The following is a 19,568-nucleotide window of genomic DNA, read 5'->3' as shown; positions in this document are numbered from 1 at the left end:
CGATCCCAATACGAAGTTCGCGAACATCAGGGATATCCATCGGGCTCAAATCGAAGCGGGTGAAAAGGAGGTTATCACGGCTGAATCCAGCGACTCTGAATGCCCTAGTGAGGCTGGCAGCTGTATTGTAGTGGGTGTGGTTGAGGATCAATAGTTAATAGTAATGAGGAGGTTGGGTTGTGATCCCATCGTTTTTGTGGTGCCAGAAACAGGGGGGTGCCAGGAAGTGGGTATGTTGACTTAACCTATGGATTAGAGATGAGCGCCAGTTCCTTGCGTGTTTGCAATTCTTGCGCAACTCGGGTTGTCGCAACATGGGTGTCGTGGTTCGTACGTTTGACTCGGTGAAACCGAGGAGTCCTTAGTTGACCTTCAGTATTTCATCTACAATACTTCGGTGTGGTCATTCGGGATTGCAATGATGGTATTAGCCCTGGGCTTGTTACTCTAGGAAGGCTGATATGAATTTCGGAATCGCATGATTATTTGTTCTGGCATGATCTGTCCTGGCTTCTAGCATTAAGCCAATTAACTAAACGCATTTGCACATATATAACTTGTGTCAGGTCAAAAGTTGTTCACATAGATAAGGTAAATCAATCTCCTCAATTTGAGCTACAATTGCTGAAGGATCAGAGCCTTTGCGCATTCATAAATCCTGAACTCCAATGCCCTGATAGCTTGTTCAATCAGGAGCATCTTTGTGCAACCATACTTTACATGTTCACTATGATTTATTCAAGAAGCTGTGATTGCTATGTTACTGGGCATGCCAAATTCTATCCATGCGTCATTGAGGGAAAGTGATCATCCAGAGTGGTGGAATTATCTATCAGTACTTTAATGGGAAGGCTTCAGAAGGATACTGAAAGCGGAAGAAATCCTAGGAAGGAACTAGTCATGTATTGTCATTTACCAGAAATCTGATGAATAGTGACAAGAAAATACAAAAAGCAACTGACCTCCCCAAGGTGGGCTCGAACCACCAACCTCCAGATATCTATCTCTTTTGCTCATAGCGAGCAACCTCGATCGTAACAGTCTGACGCGCTAGCCAATTGTGCCATCGGGGATTACGTAATTCATCGTTCGTTGCCAATTCGAACGGGTATTGTGTTATGGATCATCAGTGTGGAGATGGTGGGCATTGCGGCAAGGAGGAGGAACCAGGCAAGTCCAAGGCAAGCTGCTCTCTGTTAGGGTGCTGATGTGTTATAACGTGCCTTCCTGCTTCTCAGCGATACAAAAAGGCTATTCCGTCTCTAGTCTGTTGTGACTGAGCCTGAGAGAAAGTTCTTAAGTTCTCAGGGGTGACAAAATCTGAGTATCAACTGGAAAATTAAGACACGTCTCTTATCAGTAGGCAATGTACAAAGTTTTGGATGTATCTCGGAGACATAACTTCTGGAACTCGAACAAGATTTGACTGGCTGGATCATACTATGATGCCTCAAATCAATGGCTAAATCAGATCGTAAAAAAAAAGAAATGTTGCCAAAAATGTGTTTTGAGGGCAAAGGCTGATTTCGATTTCTGTATGGATATACAATGAACACGGCCCGTTATGCATCATAGTGTACGTATGAGCCCCAAATATCGGCATTGTCGGCATACCGGGTACGAATCTCAAGTACGGCGCGCTCCTCAGTGCCTCGGCAACAAGCCTATTAGGCGATACAGGCTCAGTTCTGGGTCTACTCAAGAACACCTAGAACAGCCTCACAACTTCAACAGAAATCTCATCACTGACTGGCCACAATGAACCCATCACATGACCGAACCCAGCAACTTGGAAGGCACTCGTGGCATGCAGACCCTCGTCCTTCAAACTAAACGCCTTTACTTCAGCTGTTGAACATGCGGATAGGCAAGCACTCTGAGCCCTTATCTTGACCTTAGCAGCTAGGAGTGAGTTGACTGTGAGCTTGTCCAAGGTTTTATCGGACTTTTGCAGAAGCAAATGAGTTTGCAATGGGTCCAGTCAACAACTTTCGACGTTCTTTCAGCTCGCTGACGACCTGGATGCAGTCATTTTCCAGCCCTGCCTGCCGAAAGGTCTCGGGCCCTTGGGCTGAGGGCGAGGAAGCATCTATCAAAGGATTTCCCTTGTGGACGAGGAAAGAAGGGTTTGGCGTGATATCCATCTTCAAAGGGCCCAAGAGGGAGATTTTGTTTCAAAAATGACCGCATCCCGTGAGGCGCTACTGCTTTCTTCAGGAATAAACCGGATTTGAGGATACTAGAGTATGAGGGAAAGGAGGCATTCGGCCGAGTATCAGCCCAGAAGCCTCGGAACTTGAATGTTACTTGGAAAAAGGAATCTACTCTCTTCTGTCATACATAGTAGTGCAAGTCTCTTCGGGTGTGTGAGAGCTGTTATCAACGGAACGCGCCTTCTTGCAAGATTGGTCTGAAGTTGTCTGACGAAGAAACATTTGCAACCCCAACATAACTGGAGCATGGAATTGGCGGCACCAAATATATCTGCATGTTTCGTAAGAGACGAGAAGCCGGACGCCCGCTATGCTTGAGCCCTTAGCTCAGCTAATGACCCTGCGCTGGCCAGCCGGGCCGGGACCCACTCGTCGGGATAGAGATCCACTTATCCCCGGATTGTCGGATTCGGGTTTCGGCGGTGCGCTGGTGATGGGCACCGCAACATAAACTCGCGCTCAAACCCAGGACGAAATGTCTTTTGCGGCTAGAAAATATCAGGGGATCTTTGATAACAGATCACTCATGTGATGCAGGTATACCGACAATTCAGGAACCACAGTATCTGTGAGCTTGCGGAGCTGTGACGTCCGCACGATAAGGGGGGACACTGACCCGAGAGAGCTACGTCAACCTAACTTGATTCAGGAAAGCTCCTAGAGGCATAGTGTGAGTCTCAGGCATCAGATGCATCATTATGGCAGCGCGCATTCCTGTGACCGCTACGTCACCCGTAGCACCCGCTGAGACTGGAATAATGGCATTTGTATCTTCAATCAACGCTTGGTATCTCGACTCTTTATGCGACTAAACTATAGCCAGCAAACCAGTACCTGGGTGGCAGCCAACGTATTCAAACAGTTGCTGCTCAGGTTTCAGTACCAGAACCTCGTGGAACAGACGGAGCGACACGTTGTTCTCCAGCTTCTTTGCATACTGCAGGAACCCTCCAAAGATTTCCAAATGTGTCGAGTGTTGCTTAGCCCATCCCTCGAGAGAGCCCAGCTCATCGAAGAAGGCCAGTCCAAAGGTGCGATCCTTATCGGCCTTGCCCGTCACGGGGTCGATTAGATCCATGAACCGGCAGCTGTGACATCCAACTTCCTCTCTTTGGTCGCGCAGGAAGTTCATGCCCTGAATTAGGACAGGATGCATAGTATTGAGATAGAGCTCACGCTCCTCGGGCAGAGTGTCGGACCAGTCTTGGCCGGAGCGAATGATGGCCAAATTGCGCTTACCACCGACCTTGACTCTGCGAGATGACGATGTTGTGTGTCCGTTAGTACCGTTCGTCCCGTTGGTGTGGTTAGTCGTCGCTGGTCGTTCAACTTTCTCACCAGCCAGCTCATCGTCCTGAGCAGCAGCCATGCGGTCACGCATGCTACCCCAGTAAACATGCTCCTGGATCGGGCCCCTAACACATTCTCTCATGTGTGCTGCACCCTCAGGCACTTCATTATTGGAAAACACCGTCTCGAACCGGTCGATTGTTGGGAAGAAGATTTCGAGGAACCATCCGTTGGTGTGTGACCCAGCCTCGAGCTCCTCCCACCATTGTTGGAACCCTGAGTCGACGGCCCATTTCTCGTAGGCTGTCTTGCTCGGCCAGTATGCGAGGTGAGCAACGTTGTAGTAGCCCTTGTTGTCGGTGACGGACGCCCACTCGGCGAACTGCGGGCGGGCCACGGCGTCGACAGCTTTGGAGGTGGTGAACTTGGTCAACTGGGCGACGGCGGCGCCATCAGCGTTGGATTGAGAGGTGTACTGGGCACCGATAACAGCGAAGACGAGGTCTTTCGTGTCCTTGGGGAAGCTGGCGCTATAAGCTGGGAAAGGAGGTTGAAAGCCAGGTGGTGTCTTGGCAGCGATCTTTCGGGGGCACTGCTGGAGGTGCTCTGGGATTGCGGAGACAAGCATCTTGCGTAATACGGTTGATGGGATTGGCGACAAGGGGGGATAGAGAGTAGCCGGCCGAGGAGAGAGAGTCGGGGGACTATGCTTTTAAGCCACACCAAGGGGCTAGGAACCTGACTGATACCAAGAAGCGGAGGAACAAGGCCGCATCTTTGGAAGATGGTCTAGGGTCAAGTCGAAATGCCATGCTGAGATGCAAGTACAGGGATGCTTGACGAGAAGCAATCGGCAAAGGTCGTGTCGTTTCCCAAACGATCAAGTCCTTGGGATTGATGGGGTCTGTCCCTACAACCTTAGTTGCGACTCCAAATACCAACTTGGCGTAGCTTCGAACCGTCGTTGCATCATGGGACGAACCAGCATGTCGGAAGATCCGACTTGTTATCTTGACGATTACAAGCCATTTCTGCCTTATGTGCTGTCAACCCAATTCCGAACGACTTTATCTCATATGGCTAACAGTTCAATGTCTCGCGCCCACGAGGGCGGTAGTGAGCTAAGAAAGAGACGGTTGACTTCCCCGGGCACTGACTTTACGCTAAGTAGATGGCGCACCGAGACGTCTCCGCACCAGGAAATAACAAAGAGACATTCTCCAGCGGGACGGCAAACGCATGATAGATATGACTGCGCGTCACGTCTTGGGCAGCACTCGGAAAGGTCCCTCTCGCAGGGGTCGCAAACTATTGACATCCTGACCAACGTTCCACCAAGCGCGCAAACTCCACCCGCGGTGGGCAGAAGGACGGCCTCCCCAGGCTTCCCAGCCTGCTGCAGCCTCAGAATTGCAAAGACAGGCGCAGATCTATATTGCGAGCCCCGACACTAGTCCCTCAAAGACGACTTTCACGATTCAGGTACGGATGGGGATTCTGTTCGAAAGGCCCCTTTTTCCCACGGCAAGATGTCGGAATGCAACTCAAAGTGTCAACATGGCACCATAAGGTCCTAGTTTGACCCCCTGGTTCTATAGTGTTTTTTGCTTCCAAGATCCCAGAACTGGCAGACACGCGCCTGGGGCATGACTGGATTTGGACAGCGGGAATTTTGTATAATTCATGCCTGGCCCCAGCAGAAGCTTTTTGCTTCCTGGGTTGAAAAGGGAGGCCACATCACATTGCAGAGGTGAGGGGCGAAACTTGCGGACGAGAGACCACCGCAACTGCATAGCCCGCATCTTCCCACCCGGGCACTCCCCCACCACCAGCGCCAGCTCACACCATGGCGACGCCGTTCCAAGTCGAGGCTTGGACCGAGTATGCCATCGGCTTGCTCGTGCTCCTGATACGCATAGTCTATCGGACGAGACTCGTTGGGACCAATTGGGAAGGAGATGATTATTTCGCGGCCATCGCGGTGTTGTTCTGGACGGTAAGGGTGTCCTCACCCAGCGCACGACCGCTTTGAAGATAGAGTTTGGAGCTGACCCTTGGGTTTCTAGGGCGAGTTGTTGATGCTTGAGATGATCGGTGAGGATTCCGTTGACAGCCCCCTTACTTCGCGAGATCGGATCAAAATCTAACTTTCTTTCTCTCCGCTTCAGGTCGATATGGTAGCATCACCGGAATGAGCGATGCGATTGCCCTGACGCTTTCGGACCAACAAAAACAGTCAATCGTCATTGGGAGCAAATGCCTTCTGGCAGGATGGGTTCTCTACGTTACCCTGATCTGGTGCTTGAAAGCGTGCATGCTTTTCCTCTACATGAGGCTCACGTACGACCCACCAACTGGTCATCCTCCCTGTGGAAGGTTAGCTGACGTTTTGGTTGATGGGAAATAGACTTAATTTGCAGCAGCAAAAGATGGTGAAGATAACTGCCGGAGCGTGTGTTCTATGCTACGTCGCCACAGTCCTTGTCATCATGACAAAGTGCATGCCAGTACACAGGAACTGGCAGATTTATCCATACCCTGGCGGTTCGTTTCTCTCCTCGCTCGGTTTTGATGGACCTCAAGTTGACTTGCGGATACAGATGCTTGTGCGCTGAACATTCCTAACTACATTGCACTGGCAATTACCAACGTCACGTATGTCTTTCCGAAGGACACCTCACAGCCCTATGACTTGTGGAAAATGTTCTGACACGGAGATAGAACCGACATGATGATTCTTTACATCCCAATACCATTGCTATGGTCTGTTCAGATGCCAACGGCCAAGTAAGTCAACTCCATGGCAAACTTAAGGTAGTTTGTGTAAGTTACTAATGATGGTCAGGAAAATTATTTGTTCTTTGTGGCTCTGCACAGGCGTCTTCATCATCATTGCCACGCTTCTCAGGTGTATCCTCTGCCTGCAGGATGCAAAGTCGATCAACCTAGGCACCATTTGGTCCATCAGAGAAACAGTAAGGCCCACGTTCCTCAATCCAATTTACCGTGCCCCCCCCCCCCCCCCTTCTCCCTTTCTGATCCGGCAAACTCTGATTCCGTTCGTTCACCCCCACTGACCCCGGCTTTTCCCCACCCCGACAGTTCGTCGCAATCCTAGCCGTCAACGCCCCGGTCCTGGGTCCCTGGATCGCCAAAAACGCTTCGGCCGTGCGATCCCGCACGTCAAAGAACCGCTCCAAGACGGGCGGCCAGGAGTCGGCTAATCACATTGTCACGATTGGCGCGAAGAGCAGCAGTCATCGTCTCGATAAACTGACCAAGGATGGTCGCTCGGCGATCATGGGGTGGACCGAGATTGATAACGACAGCGAGGAGCGCATCATGAAGAGCCTACACGACGTATCGGTTTCGGCTAAGCGTTCGGACGAGGAGATTCGCAGTAATACGGGCAACATTCATGTCAAGACTACGTTTGAGATCTCGAGGATGGCGTAGGGCTTGGTTCGGCGAGAGAAAACACCACGATATCCATGTTAGATAATGTACAGTAAACGATTAGCTTGTAATTAGTGTACAAGCCCGCCTCAAAGGCGTTGGAACTTTGGTTCGTAATGCGAAGAGGAACCTTGGCACGTCATAGCCATGAATGTTTCGGTGTTAGTGCGAGTCTGTGATCACATTTGCGTTTTCTGGCCCTCTTCTTTAGAGCGATTGTTATCGCGTCTTGGTTTAGACCAATACTCTGGCGCCAACGCTTTTGTTCTAGCTGTGCGACCGGAAAACTCCAGAATCCCACGAGTCGAGACATCCCAGGATCCGGCTTAGTGCCACTCGCTTTTGGTGCGCGGCCAAGTGATGGAACCACGTTTAACGGATGTCTCCCGTGCTATAGGTCAATACCGGCTTGCGGGGTACTCAGGTCCGCCCAGATAGGCAAACAACAGTTACAACACCCATGGAGCTGAACCGATGAAGGTTCTCGGATTTCTTGGTACTCGGTAGATGGACAGGAGGTTGAAGAAAGCGGGACTGCGGAGGTATCCACTCCGCAGGTCCGCAACACACCTGATTGGACGGAGCACAACAACACCTCGTCCTTGTATCCTGCAGGATAACATCGCGATCTCTTCCAAACCTTGGTCTTCGAATTCATGATGTGCTGTTCATGAGTAAGGATCCCGGCCACTTGATGTATCATATATGATAGTTACTAAGGCTGTGATAGTTGCTGCAGCCTGCTGGAGTCCTGCCAGGTCTCGTCTCCGTCCGCCAGGCTTCGTGAATCGTGTAGCGCCTGAGATGACGAGCATGTACCCTTCTCATTCAGGGGCACTAGACATGGAGTTTGGTTAAAAGCCGTCTTGGAGAACGAAACCCTCTTTCTTTATTGTTGTGGTCAGAAAACCTTCCATTTTCCAATGTCAAGTCGAGCTGTTCTCTTTCCCGTTCTTTGCTTAATTCGATTCGCGTTGCACAAGACATGAAATGAAGACTATTCCTGACCATTGTGCCCGGACGCAAGAATCAGAATTTGGACCCTTTGGTGCTGGGGTGCTCTCGCCATGATTGCGGAACAGCATTACCCGGCCCTTCGGCAGATTGGCGCAACCTGGCGTAACAACATTGAACTAAGCCCGGAGCTCCACTCACCAGATCTTGGAAGACCCCAAATCACCCTCTATCAATAAGCAACCACATATGCTATGATTGCAAAGATGTCTTTGACAGATTCATTGGCCGAGCGAAATGACCCTTCCCTTCGACATTCGGTACAGTTCGCCCAGAGTCTCAGAAACAGCAACACCTCGGTTTTCAGCCGTGATCAATGATTAACACATGACGCATACCCAACGTGGCAACAGTTAGGATAGAGGCAATCAAAAGGCGCTGCTGGTCGGGCAGCGGCCCTTTCACCCCCTACTTCCACTTCAAAGGGACTCATGGGCTTCCTCCTTCCACATACGCATTATGCGATTCAAAGCCAGGTCATTGAGCTTCGTGCCGCCCGGAAGGCCTTACCCCGCTGACATGTGAATCAACAATAACTGTCCAGGGCAAAACGTAAGGCCTGGAAACTGGCGCTTCAAAGACCGCGAGCCGAGTCCAAACCGCACTACAAACTAGCGAGATTCAATATCAGATAGCAAGAAGCAGGTGGCTGGATCTACACAGACACTGCCGTTGACTCACGACCGAAGAATATAGTCCTTTCTAGACCGAGCCACTGGGGATGTCGAGAGGTTGCGGCTCCTAAGAGGCTACCGCCTGCAGGCTACCGTTACATTAACTGCCACACCACCGACTGCCACGATACTCCGTCCGTGGTAGCTTCATATAATATTTTAATTGGAGCGATTCTCGACAAATTCAGGTTCCGACAAGGCACCTTCTTTGACCAACAGGTAGCTTATGTATCATTGATCGTGAGTGTCCTTACTTACATGAGTTCTTTACGAATTTTGTCTTCCAACATGCCTGGTTAGTCGGCCGAAGCGCCGCCCTACTACCATAAGGACAATTAGGGAGGCCTATCAATCTCACAATTATACCTCTAGCCAGTATACATGTCGAGAGCAGATATGTAGCATTTTATTCCTTCGCCGTGTGAAGGGCTAGTCTGCATATTCGAGCAATAGTGGCCACCAGCAAGCCTACCTTATCCAACTAGTGTAGGTCATCAAAGTCCAATCTTCACCGAAGGTTGACATATGTACACCTGTCGTGATTTAGTAAATATGTAACTTTAGGCCGCTCACTCATGGCTTAGGTACAATGACCACACACACATAAGTCCATTCGGCAAAGTTGAGTCCACCACTCCAACTCGCAACAAAAGATTGATATTAGCATCTCAATGCAATACCTCTCACACGACTTTCGCCGCCTGGGCTACTACACAAGACACAGCGTGAACCGTGAAGGGGAAGGACTGTAACGTCGCACGCAGGCACCCTAGCCCTTAGAAGCAGTAAGGCAGGTTCATCGAGTCAGTGAGGAACGCCAACCGAGAGAGAACACCAGCGGACGAGAAGACCCTTCCATTAGGCATTCTTGATTGTATGAACATGAGGATGACGACCTGAATTTCTACCTCGACATGATCGTTTTCCAAAGGACAAAACTTCCCAAGTTCTCGCAGGATGACTGTTGATCAACAACCGGTAAACAACCTCGGTCCGGTAACACATCGAAGTAATTGGAGTGGCTTCCGAGCAGACTCAATCCCAGGGATTGCAATAATGGTCCAAGTCGTAGCAGAACTTCACGTGAATGTCATCTGAAGAGGCATAAAGCCAACCCTCTTTGCACAACAGACGATCGTCCGTGGCCGGCCACCAGATGACTTTCCAAGCCAGAAGATCAATCCTTCTTTCTTTGAATGGCTTCCATACGCTGAGAAATGTCGACCTGTGGTTTTCTGACCATCCTGCAAGATCCGGGAACAAATCAGCAGGGATGCTCCAAACACCAGCTTCCATTTCCAGTTCGGCCAGCTCAGCCTCTGATCTTCTTTCCAGATATTCCTTCGTTCCAATGTCTATGTTGATCAGACGAATGCCGGGGAAATGTTTTTAGATCTCAATCTTCGCGGAGTTGGTTGGCGTAAAGAAGTTGTAATCGCCAACATAGACTTTGCACATGCGCTCGAGAAGTGGCTTGAGCTCTGCGCTAGGATGCTTGAGAGCATCCCACGCCCAGTCCTTGCAGATCTGGAACATATCTTTCTTCGGGTTGATGAAGACGAAGTTTGGGATGTTTAACCCATCTGGCGCCAGTCGATACATGAAGTAGAATTTGCCGAGGGCCATGGACCTTATCTTCCGACTGGTTTGGAGAAAGCTGCGTATACCAGAGAATCGGTGACGCTGTGTAGATTAAGGTCTTTGACAGATAGAAGGGCACCAGTCATGAGCATCTATCAAGTAGAACGAGACGCCGAGAGCTGTATCGTCGTCCCTATCTAGTCCGAAAGTGATTTCTGATGAATCAGTACTCTCAGCGTGGAGAACGTCATAATCCATAATGTTAAGGACAAGCTCGTAAGGCAGTTTTGCAGCTCCATCGAGTATAGGCAAAGTAGCTGCTGCCTCTGGTTCGATCTCTGCAGTGCTAAGCGCATAGACATTCTCATCGTTGGCGCTCATTTCGATGATGCCTGGTCACTGGCACGGTGACTGGTAATGGTCGTTGGCTTCTGGCGTTTGAAAAACTTGTCCTGGCATTGATGGTAGAAGTTAGTATTACACGAGAAGACAGACAAGGTATGCTCAGTTGTTCTCACGATGCTTGAGAGAGGGCCAAATCACCAGATATTTCGGCCACTGCCCTCGATCTGGTCAGGGAACCGGCGACCAAATATAAACCCAAGGTCTCGAGGCGATTTGATTGAGGACGAACTTGAGAGGGGAGAGAATAGCAGGAGGACATTTATCAGTTGATGTAGGTGGGTGAGATGTTTTCAAGAGCCCAAGGCGGCGGCACTACCGTGTTCTAAAGTAAGCCCAAGCTAGGTAGGTACTAACCTAAGGCAAGGTGGGAGAGGTATGAACAGCACCTTCCTCCCCAGTTTCCCTACCTATGCACCTCGGTCACATGACGGTTGAATCAGATAACAAATTCTCAGGAAGGCGTCAACTTGTCGGGTGGGAAGGCACGACCAACGCGGGTAGAAAATGGAAGGCACCAATGGTCTCAGTGAGAACAGGCAGGAACAACCCAGACACGCAGGAGCAAAAAGAGACAACTGGAAGGCACACCTTTGATGTAGAGGTAGGAGCGCTTCTGTTCTGAAGCAGATATCCGGAGATGATTTGTTCAAACGGACCTCTTTTGTCGGGTGGCAGGGCGGTGAACTACTCTGCAGCTTCACCTGCGGCCTACCTATAGACTGTCTCACTTGATCTCTCACTCACCACGGTATATGGAGAATGTCAATCTTTCTTCATCTCACAGTCTCCGCTACTTATACAAACGAACTTCTTCTTCTTACGTTGCTCACTTTTTCTAGGAGGAAAGATCGAGGCCCTTCCTCCCATCCACCCACAGGCCTATCGCCCGTTTGCTCCTATCAAAAGGTAGATCCAGCAAGAAACCGGTGAGACGACCATTCTATTTCCTCATCTCTGCTCTAGCTAATTCATATCTTGCCAGATTTTGTCAACTAGGCAGCGGATCTTCGTCGACAAACCGTCCCTCTCATACCCGTAATCATGCCTCACAGCAACAAGCACAAGAAGGGCCGTCAAGGCACGCGGGCTCCTCAGACCCAGTCCCCCAAGACCATCTCCTTGTCAAAGGGTCTCCAGCCTACTCCTCCTGGCAAGACCGGACCGGCTTCTCTACCCATGGACATTGTCCTGCTCATTATCGACGCCCTCATCAACGATGCCGCCTCCAAGGAGGTGTGCTTGAACTGGGGCATCGCATACAAGCAAGACACTGCCTCGAAGCTCGTCCTTACCGATATGAACATGAGCGATTCGGACCACGTCAAAGCCATGAAGCGACGATTCTCTCGCATCCGAATGGCCTCCCAGCTGAACCAAAAGTCCCGCGCCCTCGTCCATCAGACGTACCGCCGCCTTCCCAGAGCCAGAATGAGCCCGGCCGGAATGGCTGTCGGCTTTCAAATGACGGCATGGGTCCTTCCATCCATCGATGACTTCGTCGTGGCCTTTGTTTTCCTGGGCGGACATGTCGCGGTCCTCGAGCGTTACGCCGACTTCCTCGGCATGGCGCTCCACCTGCCTACTCCCGCGGGACTTCGGTTCATGGAATGCATCCAGAAGTTCAAAATCATGCTCCCCCAGGGCCTAGACAAGCATGTCCACGCTGCCATGGTGCTCCCCAACCTTAAGGAGCTTTACTTGGCCTTTGCGATGGTCCCCATGTTTGGCGCGCCCCGTCCCCGTTCCGTCAAGCACGCCGGCATCGTCCCTCTTCGCCGTACCGACTACGGAGACTTGGCTGACTGGATGATCATGCACAAGAAGAACGACAGTAATCTCTGCAACATCTTCAAGAAGAAGGGCACTAAGGTGTACGCTTGGGACTGCGAGATTCGGAAGGCGGTCTTTGAGATACTTCTCACCGAGAAAGATGTTCGCTTGCGCACCTTGAGTTCGCCCAATTGTCCTGCTGACTGCGAATGCCGTAAGATCGGCGAGTCTCAAGCTTCTGCGGCTTCTACTTGAAGTCGCCGCAGGAGTAACTCCGACGTCACAGATGGGGTACTCAAATTTGGTTGCGATTCAGACGGGTTAGCGTACACAGGTACTTTAGCTAGTAGGCAAAAGGATTTCATCCCCTTGTATTCAAAGAGCTGCGATAGGAGGCACGGGATGTTGTTTCAATGCGATGGTGGACATGGAGATAGCCCTCGCGGCTCTCCCTATCTGTTTAGATAATCCTCAACAATTCAAGCATCACACTGTCCGCCCTCTGAAGTAAGCTACTCATTTCTATTTCTTGCCCCGTGACAGAGTGCTATATAACTGCAGAGAACCCCCTCACGCTTCAGCAGCGGGAGCAGCGGGCGGAGCTGCAGGCGTCGCCGGCTGAGCTTCCGGAGCAGCAGCTGGAGGCTGGGCAGCCGGCTGTCCCTCGGCAGGCGGCGGCGTCGCTTGCTGCTGGCCGTTACCCTTTCCCTTGCCTTGTCTCTGAGCGCCGCCAGGGCTGATGTTGATACCTGATGTGACTATCGTCAGTAAAGGTCAAAAATAAAAGGTGAAACTGAGACGTCTTACCAGACTTGCCGCCGACGGATGTGCTGCCGTCGCTACCCTTTGTGATACCGAGATTGCCTCCGACTGGTGTCTACTGTTAGCCATCAAGAAAGATGTGGTGCCGTGTCGAGAGCTTACTGTTCTGAGCTTGGCCATCAGTACCGAGGGTGATGCCGGCATTGTCCTTGAACTGCTCAGATTCCTTCACTGCCTTCGGCTGTCCCTCAGCAGCTCCTTCGGCAGGCTTTGCTCCCTCCGCAGGCTTCGCCCCCTCAGCAGGTGCGGCTCCTCCAGCAGGTTTGGCTCCCTCGGCAGCATTCGCAGGCGGAGCCTCGCCAGCCGGCTTAGCCTCCCCGAGCCCGGCACCGGCACCCTTCCGTTGAGCTTCCTTCGCGGCTTCATTGGCCTTTGCAGCCTCACCAGGGTTCGCTCCGAGTCCCTGCTCAGCCTTGGCAGCTTCACCCGGGTTGGCTCCAGGACCGCCCTCGCCCTTTTGCTTTCCACCGCCGGCAGCAGCCCCAGCCCCAGCACCAGCACCAGCCTTTTGTCCCTCGCCACCAGCAGCTTTACCCGGCGCAGCGGCCCCCTCGCCAGCATTAGCAGTGCCGTTGTTCTTCTTCTTGCCGTTCGCCGCGTTCAGGAAAGCGTCCAACGCGCTGTTGCCGGTTCCTCCGTTGTTGCCCTTGCCTCCAGTGGTCCCGACGTTGCCGCCGCCGAGGTTGATGCCACCAATGGTCAGGCCGGCATTGTTGTTGGCAGTCCTGTTACCGGCGACATTGGTGCCGGGCTGACCCGCCGTGGCCTGGCCGTTGCTGTTGCCTTTGCCTTTGCCACCTAGTTGAAGACCTCCGGCGCCGCCAATGCTGATGCCGCCGTTTTCGAAGCTGATTTGTCTCTTTTCGACTGTGGGCTTCTCGACTTCTTGCCTTACGAGGACCGCGGCGCGGCCGGCGACGCTACCCTATGGGAATGAGCCGTATCAGAGACCGTAATGGAAGAATCGGAATGGTTACCAAGACATGATCTGATCTCTTGGTTGTACTGAAGTGCTTGGGAGGGATGGCTTACAGAGAACAACTTTGACTGCCCTTCTTGGCGATCACAGAGCCCAGTCTCGCCAAGCGCCAAGAGGGCGATGGCCACCATGGACGAGAAACGCATCTTTTATGAGACTAATCAAGGAAAGACAAGAAAGAGAAGTTTGATAAGTGTGAAGTTCGGGCTGCGCAGCAGCAAGGAATGTGATGAAATGAATTAAAAGAGTAAACCACGAAGCATCAAGCTTCAATTCTATTCAGACGGGAAAAGGCAAGAACAACAACAATCAAGAACCAAGTGACAGACGAGATGAAGTGATGAACAGTCTGGGGAAAAGAGGAAAAGAGGGAACCGGTCACTTACAGTCCCACACATCACCCAAAAGAGGAACGATAATAAGGGAACGACATATGGAATCGGATGTCGTCAGAAGTGCGTTTCCCCAGTGTCCGCAATACAAGAACATGCTTACTTTGGACTAGGCTAGCTAGTTCTACCGTCCCCGTGTTTGGCAGGGTGACGTGGACGTGAACCCGGCCCGTAGAACGTGGTATCGAGATTTGCCTTGAGCCGCATGAAGCTCTATTTACTAGTGCAACAGGGACTCGCCTTGGGTGCTCGGGCCCTACGAGAGGGGGATCTTTTTCCAAAACCTTCAACTTTAGGCGTGTTGTACGCCGATCCAACTTGCCGGGTATGGAGGAAACCCTGCAACCGCAGTGGGAAGACAGAAAAGTAGGCAAGATCCAGGGGAGAGATGCTATTAAAACGCACGTCAAGTTGGAGGACGTGGCTAGAACCGTCGCCAAACACTGAGCCAGGCCGGCACGGCATGGCTGGCGCGCATGAGGTGGGATCGGTTTTGAGTGACATCGGACGGCGCCGCAAGTGGTACCGTCTCCACCATCTCGGCACGGCTTGGCGTCACGGAGCTGCGGCAGCGCGGGCTATTATTGGCGTCGCCGGGGTTGCTTGTTGTTTCTGTTTTGCAACTCTCACAAGTTTCCGGACGTGCAGTCATGAGGCCTGAAAACACGTTTAGCGGGACCAAAATGTTCATGATTTTTTGATGGCATCTTTTTTTTTATGGTTGTCATGAGACATTTAGACATTAAGAAGTAAAGCGCATACACACAAAGAGAAAAGGAAGACGCGATAAACTTGATGTGGGATGAGTTGAGGGCTTCAAGGGGAGGAGGGTACTGAAGTGATGTCGAATATCGACCTTCACTTCGTAACCTCCGTTCCATTTTTTTTCTCTGCTGCCCAGAAAGTATTACACCAAACCACCAACGTCCAAGAAAGTTTTTTGCCTCAAAGGAGGCGACGCAAGCTGCAATAACCCCCGATTTTCCTGCCGGTTGTCCGTTTCCCGGTTTCGACCCCAAAATTCACGTCAAGGCCGTTTGTTAATTAGTCGTGGAGAGTCTTGTCAGTGTAAATTGTCATGTTAGGTCACACTAACACTTGCAAGCACCAGTCGGGGCCAGCTCCAAAGGCAGGTAGGTGGTACGGTAAATGGTAGTCACCTCCTCGTTGTGCTTAGCGCTGAAGGAGCCGGTCGGGTAGGGAGCGCCGGTGGCCTCGGGGTGGTGAGGGGGCTTGGTGAGAGTTACGGGGTGATGGTAGTCTGAGGCCCAGCCAATGGTGTCAGGACAAGTGCCATGGAAGACGGGGGCATCGGGAGTGGTGGCCGGGACGGCGGCGGTGGTCGTGATGAAGCTGCTCTGGGCCGCCGAGAAACCGCCCGTCGCCGTCGCGGTGGAGTTCTTGGAAAGGGTCTTGCTCACCGTGACAGTGACGGTGCTCGGCGGCGCGCAGGCGGAGGGCGAAGCCGGGGGCAGCGTGGTGGGATCGGTGCAGTCGGATCCGGTGACGGAGAACTTGGGCGTCTGCGCGTAGATCACGTAGACGTTGGTGCCGTTGATGGCGTTGCTGTTTGTTTGGATTTCGGGTCAGCCACATAACTCCCCCCTCACCCTGCACTTCAATCTTATTTGACCCCCTGTTCTCTTTCTTTCTGTTTTGGAGTGGTTCACTCCGCTTTTCATTTGAAATGACCGTTGCAGTGCATGACTCGTCAGATTCTTATCCCTGCCAACAACAGGCTAATTGGGGCACAGTTCAGGGGTAGAAATGGGAATTCGAGACCGCAAAGGGTCAAGAGTCAAGACAACTCGACAAAAGAGAAGGAAAAAGGTCGTAAGAGGCAGAGACAGAACGACGAACAAAAGAAAGAGAATGTCTCACAATTGGTAACCGTCAGAGTTGAGGGTGGAGCAGGGAACGTCGATGGAGGCAGAGCCGGCGGCGGTCTCGAGATCCTGGGCCAAGAGGACGTAGGAAGGAGGCCAGTTGACAAAGTTGACGAGGAAGACGCTGAAGGTCGACGGGTCCGTGTCGACCGTGTTCCACGACAGCTCGTAGCTCTTGCCCTTGGCGACGGTGGAGTTGGCCGAGGGGCTGGTGAACTCGATGGCGGAAACCAGAGGGGCCGCGAGGGCGAGGGCAACGGAGAAGTAACGCATTTTTGGTGGAGTTTTTTTCGGATCCGGATAGTATTAAAAGAGTGACTGGGATCGGTGAGGGAGCAAGAGGGAAAACCTGAGAGTCCGGTGGAAGTTTAGGGGGGGCATCGCGGCCATTATGTGCTCTTTGGGAGGTCGAGGATTCGGGAAATTGCCCATAGGCATCAGCTGCGTCCGCGCCGCAAAAGGGGTGGAGTCAACCCCGGATCCTCTCGGCCGTGAAATCTCCATCGAACGACGCGGAGCCAAGGGCCCAAGGCAAAAGGCAAGTTCGTATTATCGTCCACGGCGCGCCTCGGCGTTGGCAAGCCGCCTACATAGAGAGTCAGAGATTCTTACTCGCAAGGGGGCTGTCCGGTGCCAGTTGGGCGGTTCACGATGGCGGGCATGTCACTCAAGACAGGACCGTGGCACGGATGGTACTTCTTGGAGCGGTTAGAGTGGCCTCACGTAGCGTCAGCCTAAGCGAGAGCATTTAAGCAGTTTGCGGCACAGTTTAGCCCGGCTTTGCTGCTCGGCCTCTGGTGGCTGCTTGGTTCACCACTTTCTGGTGTGGTTTGTCTGTTGGTGTTTTGAGGGGAAAAGGGGGAATTGCTGGCCTAAAACGGACGGCTGACTGCTTCACAAGTTCATCTGTTCCCAGTCTATTGGGCGCCCGAGAAGTCGGCAGGGGCTTCGATTGGGCGTGTGCGGCGCTGCGCCAGGAACTCCTTTTTCTCACGACCAGTCCCTGTTCCTGAATGGTTCCTGACGGTTCCTGAATCCTACTCAATCTCAACCTTTAGGCGCCATCCCGCGATCCTCCAGGTAATTTTAGGTGTGTTCCTGCTTCCAATCGAGCCAACTTCCCAGTTCATGGCGGCCGACTTTTTACCAGCTCCTTTGCGGCGTGGTGCGCGTGGCGTCAACCTAATTCAACAAAGCAAACGATTCAGTCTGACTCTCACCGTGATGCACTTGCACCGATCCGGCCGTTGTCCATGTCAGGACTTGCGAAAGGTCGTCCGCGCCGCAATCTCAACATCCTCTACGACAGCGGTTCGCTGCTTGTTTCCTTTCTCCCCCGGTTCGATTAACCAAAGTCCCCGCAGGAGCCGCGGGATGGGAAATTGGAAAGACGTATGATGGATGAGCCTACGGGCGAAAGCAGCAGGAGATTCGTTTGCCACTGGACGTGGAGTCTTGCCAATGTCGTTCGGATCGACTTCGTGAAAGGTGAAACAGGATTTCAATGACTTATTAACAACAGCAGATGGGAAATAGGGATCCAGCGCATTTTCCTTCTGCTGGATCTCATTTCCTCTCCAAGAGCGGGTTCATCGAGAAAACGCGTCTCAGACTGGAACAAATGCGAGGTGGGCTTTCGGAGCCTGCGGGCCCACGATCCGCTATAAGAAAAGGAGGGGTTGCCTTTGTTCCGCCTTGGCGAATGAGGCAAATTTTGGGGCATGATGGGATTAACAAACAAGACATGCGCCGCACAATGTGTCAATTGCAGCATCAATCATGAGCGGCTCGCCGTTGTGTATACGATGGTGAGAGTCAGGTTGTGTCACCTACACACATCGACGGAGAAGTGCAGCGATTGTTGAGTCTGCGCGCCTCCATCACACTTATTCGCGTCGTAGCGAGATTCGACGAGGTCGAAAGAACCAACCACAGAGTGCTGAAGCGCCAAGATCCACGGTCATCAACGCCTAAATAGTCTAAGTGAACTCGTGGCTGACTGCAGGAGACAAGCACATGACCACTTCTCCCACCACGAACAAGCTTAAACTATTCTCGACAGCTAGAGGCCACCGTCTGCCAGACCATGCTGTTCCAACCAAGGGAAGTGGGAAACGCTCGTGCATCCTTTCTTCTTGCACCCAGTCATTCCGTCTGAAAAATTGGTCGGCACGGGTAAAGAAATGATCTCATCTGTTCAGCCGATGATGGGGAGCTTGGCTATCCTCATTGTCTGTTGACTCTGTTTGACCTCGGCCGGCGGGATGCGCATCAACTCCGACCCCCGACTCGTGAATACCATCACCGGCCTAGTATGTTGTGTATTTCAACGACATGCATATGTCTTCGTTCATACCTCTCAGATACATCCCGCAAGGGAGTTTGCTTTAAATTTCAATATGCGATGACCAATGCGAAAGAGTGTGCATGTATGAACGATGTGGTGGTGCAGGCCATACAAACTTCCTTCCATGCCATCCAAGTCCTCGTTGCACTACTCCAATCGGGCGGGAGCATTCCAAAATCAGTTGATTGGATAGCTACGATGATGGTCAACAAAATTAGATGACCAGGTTGGCAAAAGTGCAAAAGAATACTCCTCGACGGGGAATTGAACCCCGGTCCCCTGCGAATCGTTGAATCTACAATGACAAGCAGATATCCTCACCACTAGACTATCGGGGATTGGTGGATGTTGACATCCAGTGATAGTTGGTTGGGATGGAACGTCACTAGCAGCTATAAGTAGGATTCACGTGTCCGTGCGCAGAGCTCCCCTAGCCGGCCCCGTTCACGCTGTATCCTCAGCATCGTCCCCAGGAAGTTCAAACAACAAGCATACTATTTTCAAGCTGCAAAATACATCCATTCTTGTTCTATACCTGTTCGATTGTAATGCGCCATGTGTTTAGGGTAGGTGTCGGGTCTGCCTAAAGGATGCCTAAGGGCTGCTCGCAGACGAACCGATGTCTCCTAAAATACAGCATTTAGAAATCCAGGGTGGACGAACAGCGATTTGATTGCAAGCCATGAAAATCGGTTTAGACTTGCAACTTCAGAAAATTGGGATGTGTCGAGGAACAAAG

The 19,568-nt window shown here is 51.8% G+C and overlaps 6 protein-coding genes across 6 annotated transcripts; 2 read left to right on the top strand and 4 right to left on the bottom strand.

Annotated features, from left to right (window-relative positions):
• Positions 1–3,021: 3,021 nt before the first annotated feature.
• Positions 3,022–4,131, bottom strand: CTAM01_16438 (phenylacetaldoxime dehydratase; the record flags this gene model as incomplete). Its single annotated transcript, XM_060532431.1, has 1 exon — positions 3,022–4,131. The coding sequence occupies one exon, from the start codon at positions 4,129–4,131 to the stop codon at positions 3,022–3,024; it is 1,110 nt and encodes a 369-aa protein (XP_060373001.1).
• A 1,218-nt stretch (positions 4,132–5,349) lies between these two features.
• On the top strand, positions 5,350–6,959 carry CTAM01_16437 (uncharacterized protein; the record flags this gene model as incomplete). The annotated part of the gene is made up of 8 exons (XM_060532430.1): positions 5,350–5,499; positions 5,570–5,597; positions 5,672–5,843; positions 5,911–6,047; positions 6,104–6,158; positions 6,225–6,290; positions 6,349–6,478; positions 6,606–6,959. The coding sequence occupies 8 exons, from the start codon at positions 5,350–5,352 to the stop codon at positions 6,957–6,959; spliced, it is 1,092 nt and encodes a 363-aa protein (XP_060373000.1).
• Positions 6,960–10,036: 3,077 nt separating this feature from the next.
• CTAM01_16436 (uncharacterized protein) lies at positions 10,037–10,609 on the bottom strand (the record flags this gene model as incomplete). Its single annotated transcript, XM_060532429.1, has 2 exons — positions 10,037–10,289; positions 10,368–10,609. 2 exons carry the CDS (start codon positions 10,607–10,609, stop codon positions 10,037–10,039), a joined length of 495 nt encoding a protein of 164 aa, XP_060372999.1.
• Positions 10,610–11,674: 1,065 nt separating this feature from the next.
• On the top strand, positions 11,675–12,658 carry CTAM01_16435 (uncharacterized protein; the record flags this gene model as incomplete). The annotated part of the gene is made up of 1 exon (XM_060532428.1): positions 11,675–12,658. The coding sequence occupies one exon, from the start codon at positions 11,675–11,677 to the stop codon at positions 12,656–12,658; it is 984 nt and encodes a 327-aa protein (XP_060372998.1).
• A 315-nt stretch (positions 12,659–12,973) lies between these two features.
• On the bottom strand, positions 12,974–14,350 carry CTAM01_16434 (uncharacterized protein; the record flags this gene model as incomplete). The annotated part of the gene is made up of 4 exons (XM_060532427.1): positions 12,974–13,152; positions 13,211–13,273; positions 13,328–14,150; positions 14,258–14,350. The coding sequence occupies 4 exons, from the start codon at positions 14,348–14,350 to the stop codon at positions 12,974–12,976; spliced, it is 1,158 nt and encodes a 385-aa protein (XP_060372997.1).
• Positions 14,351–15,687: 1,337 nt separating this feature from the next.
• On the bottom strand, positions 15,688–16,755 carry CTAM01_16433 (extracellular proline-serine rich protein; the record flags this gene model as incomplete). The annotated part of the gene is made up of 2 exons (XM_060532426.1): positions 15,688–16,162; positions 16,478–16,755. The coding sequence occupies 2 exons, from the start codon at positions 16,753–16,755 to the stop codon at positions 15,688–15,690; spliced, it is 753 nt and encodes a 250-aa protein (XP_060372996.1).
• Between the last annotated feature and the right edge of the window lie 2,813 nt (positions 16,756–19,568).

The sequence above is a fragment of the Colletotrichum tamarilloi genome (genome assembly GCF_030869305.1).
Source record: "Colletotrichum tamarilloi strain Tom-12 chromosome Unknown Scaffold_221.1, whole genome shotgun sequence".
Taxonomy (NCBI): Eukaryota; Fungi; Ascomycota; class Sordariomycetes; order Glomerellales; family Glomerellaceae; genus Colletotrichum; species Colletotrichum tamarilloi.
Note: the sequence above shows the minus strand (reverse complement) of the source record. Positions and strands in the feature narration are given on the sequence as shown.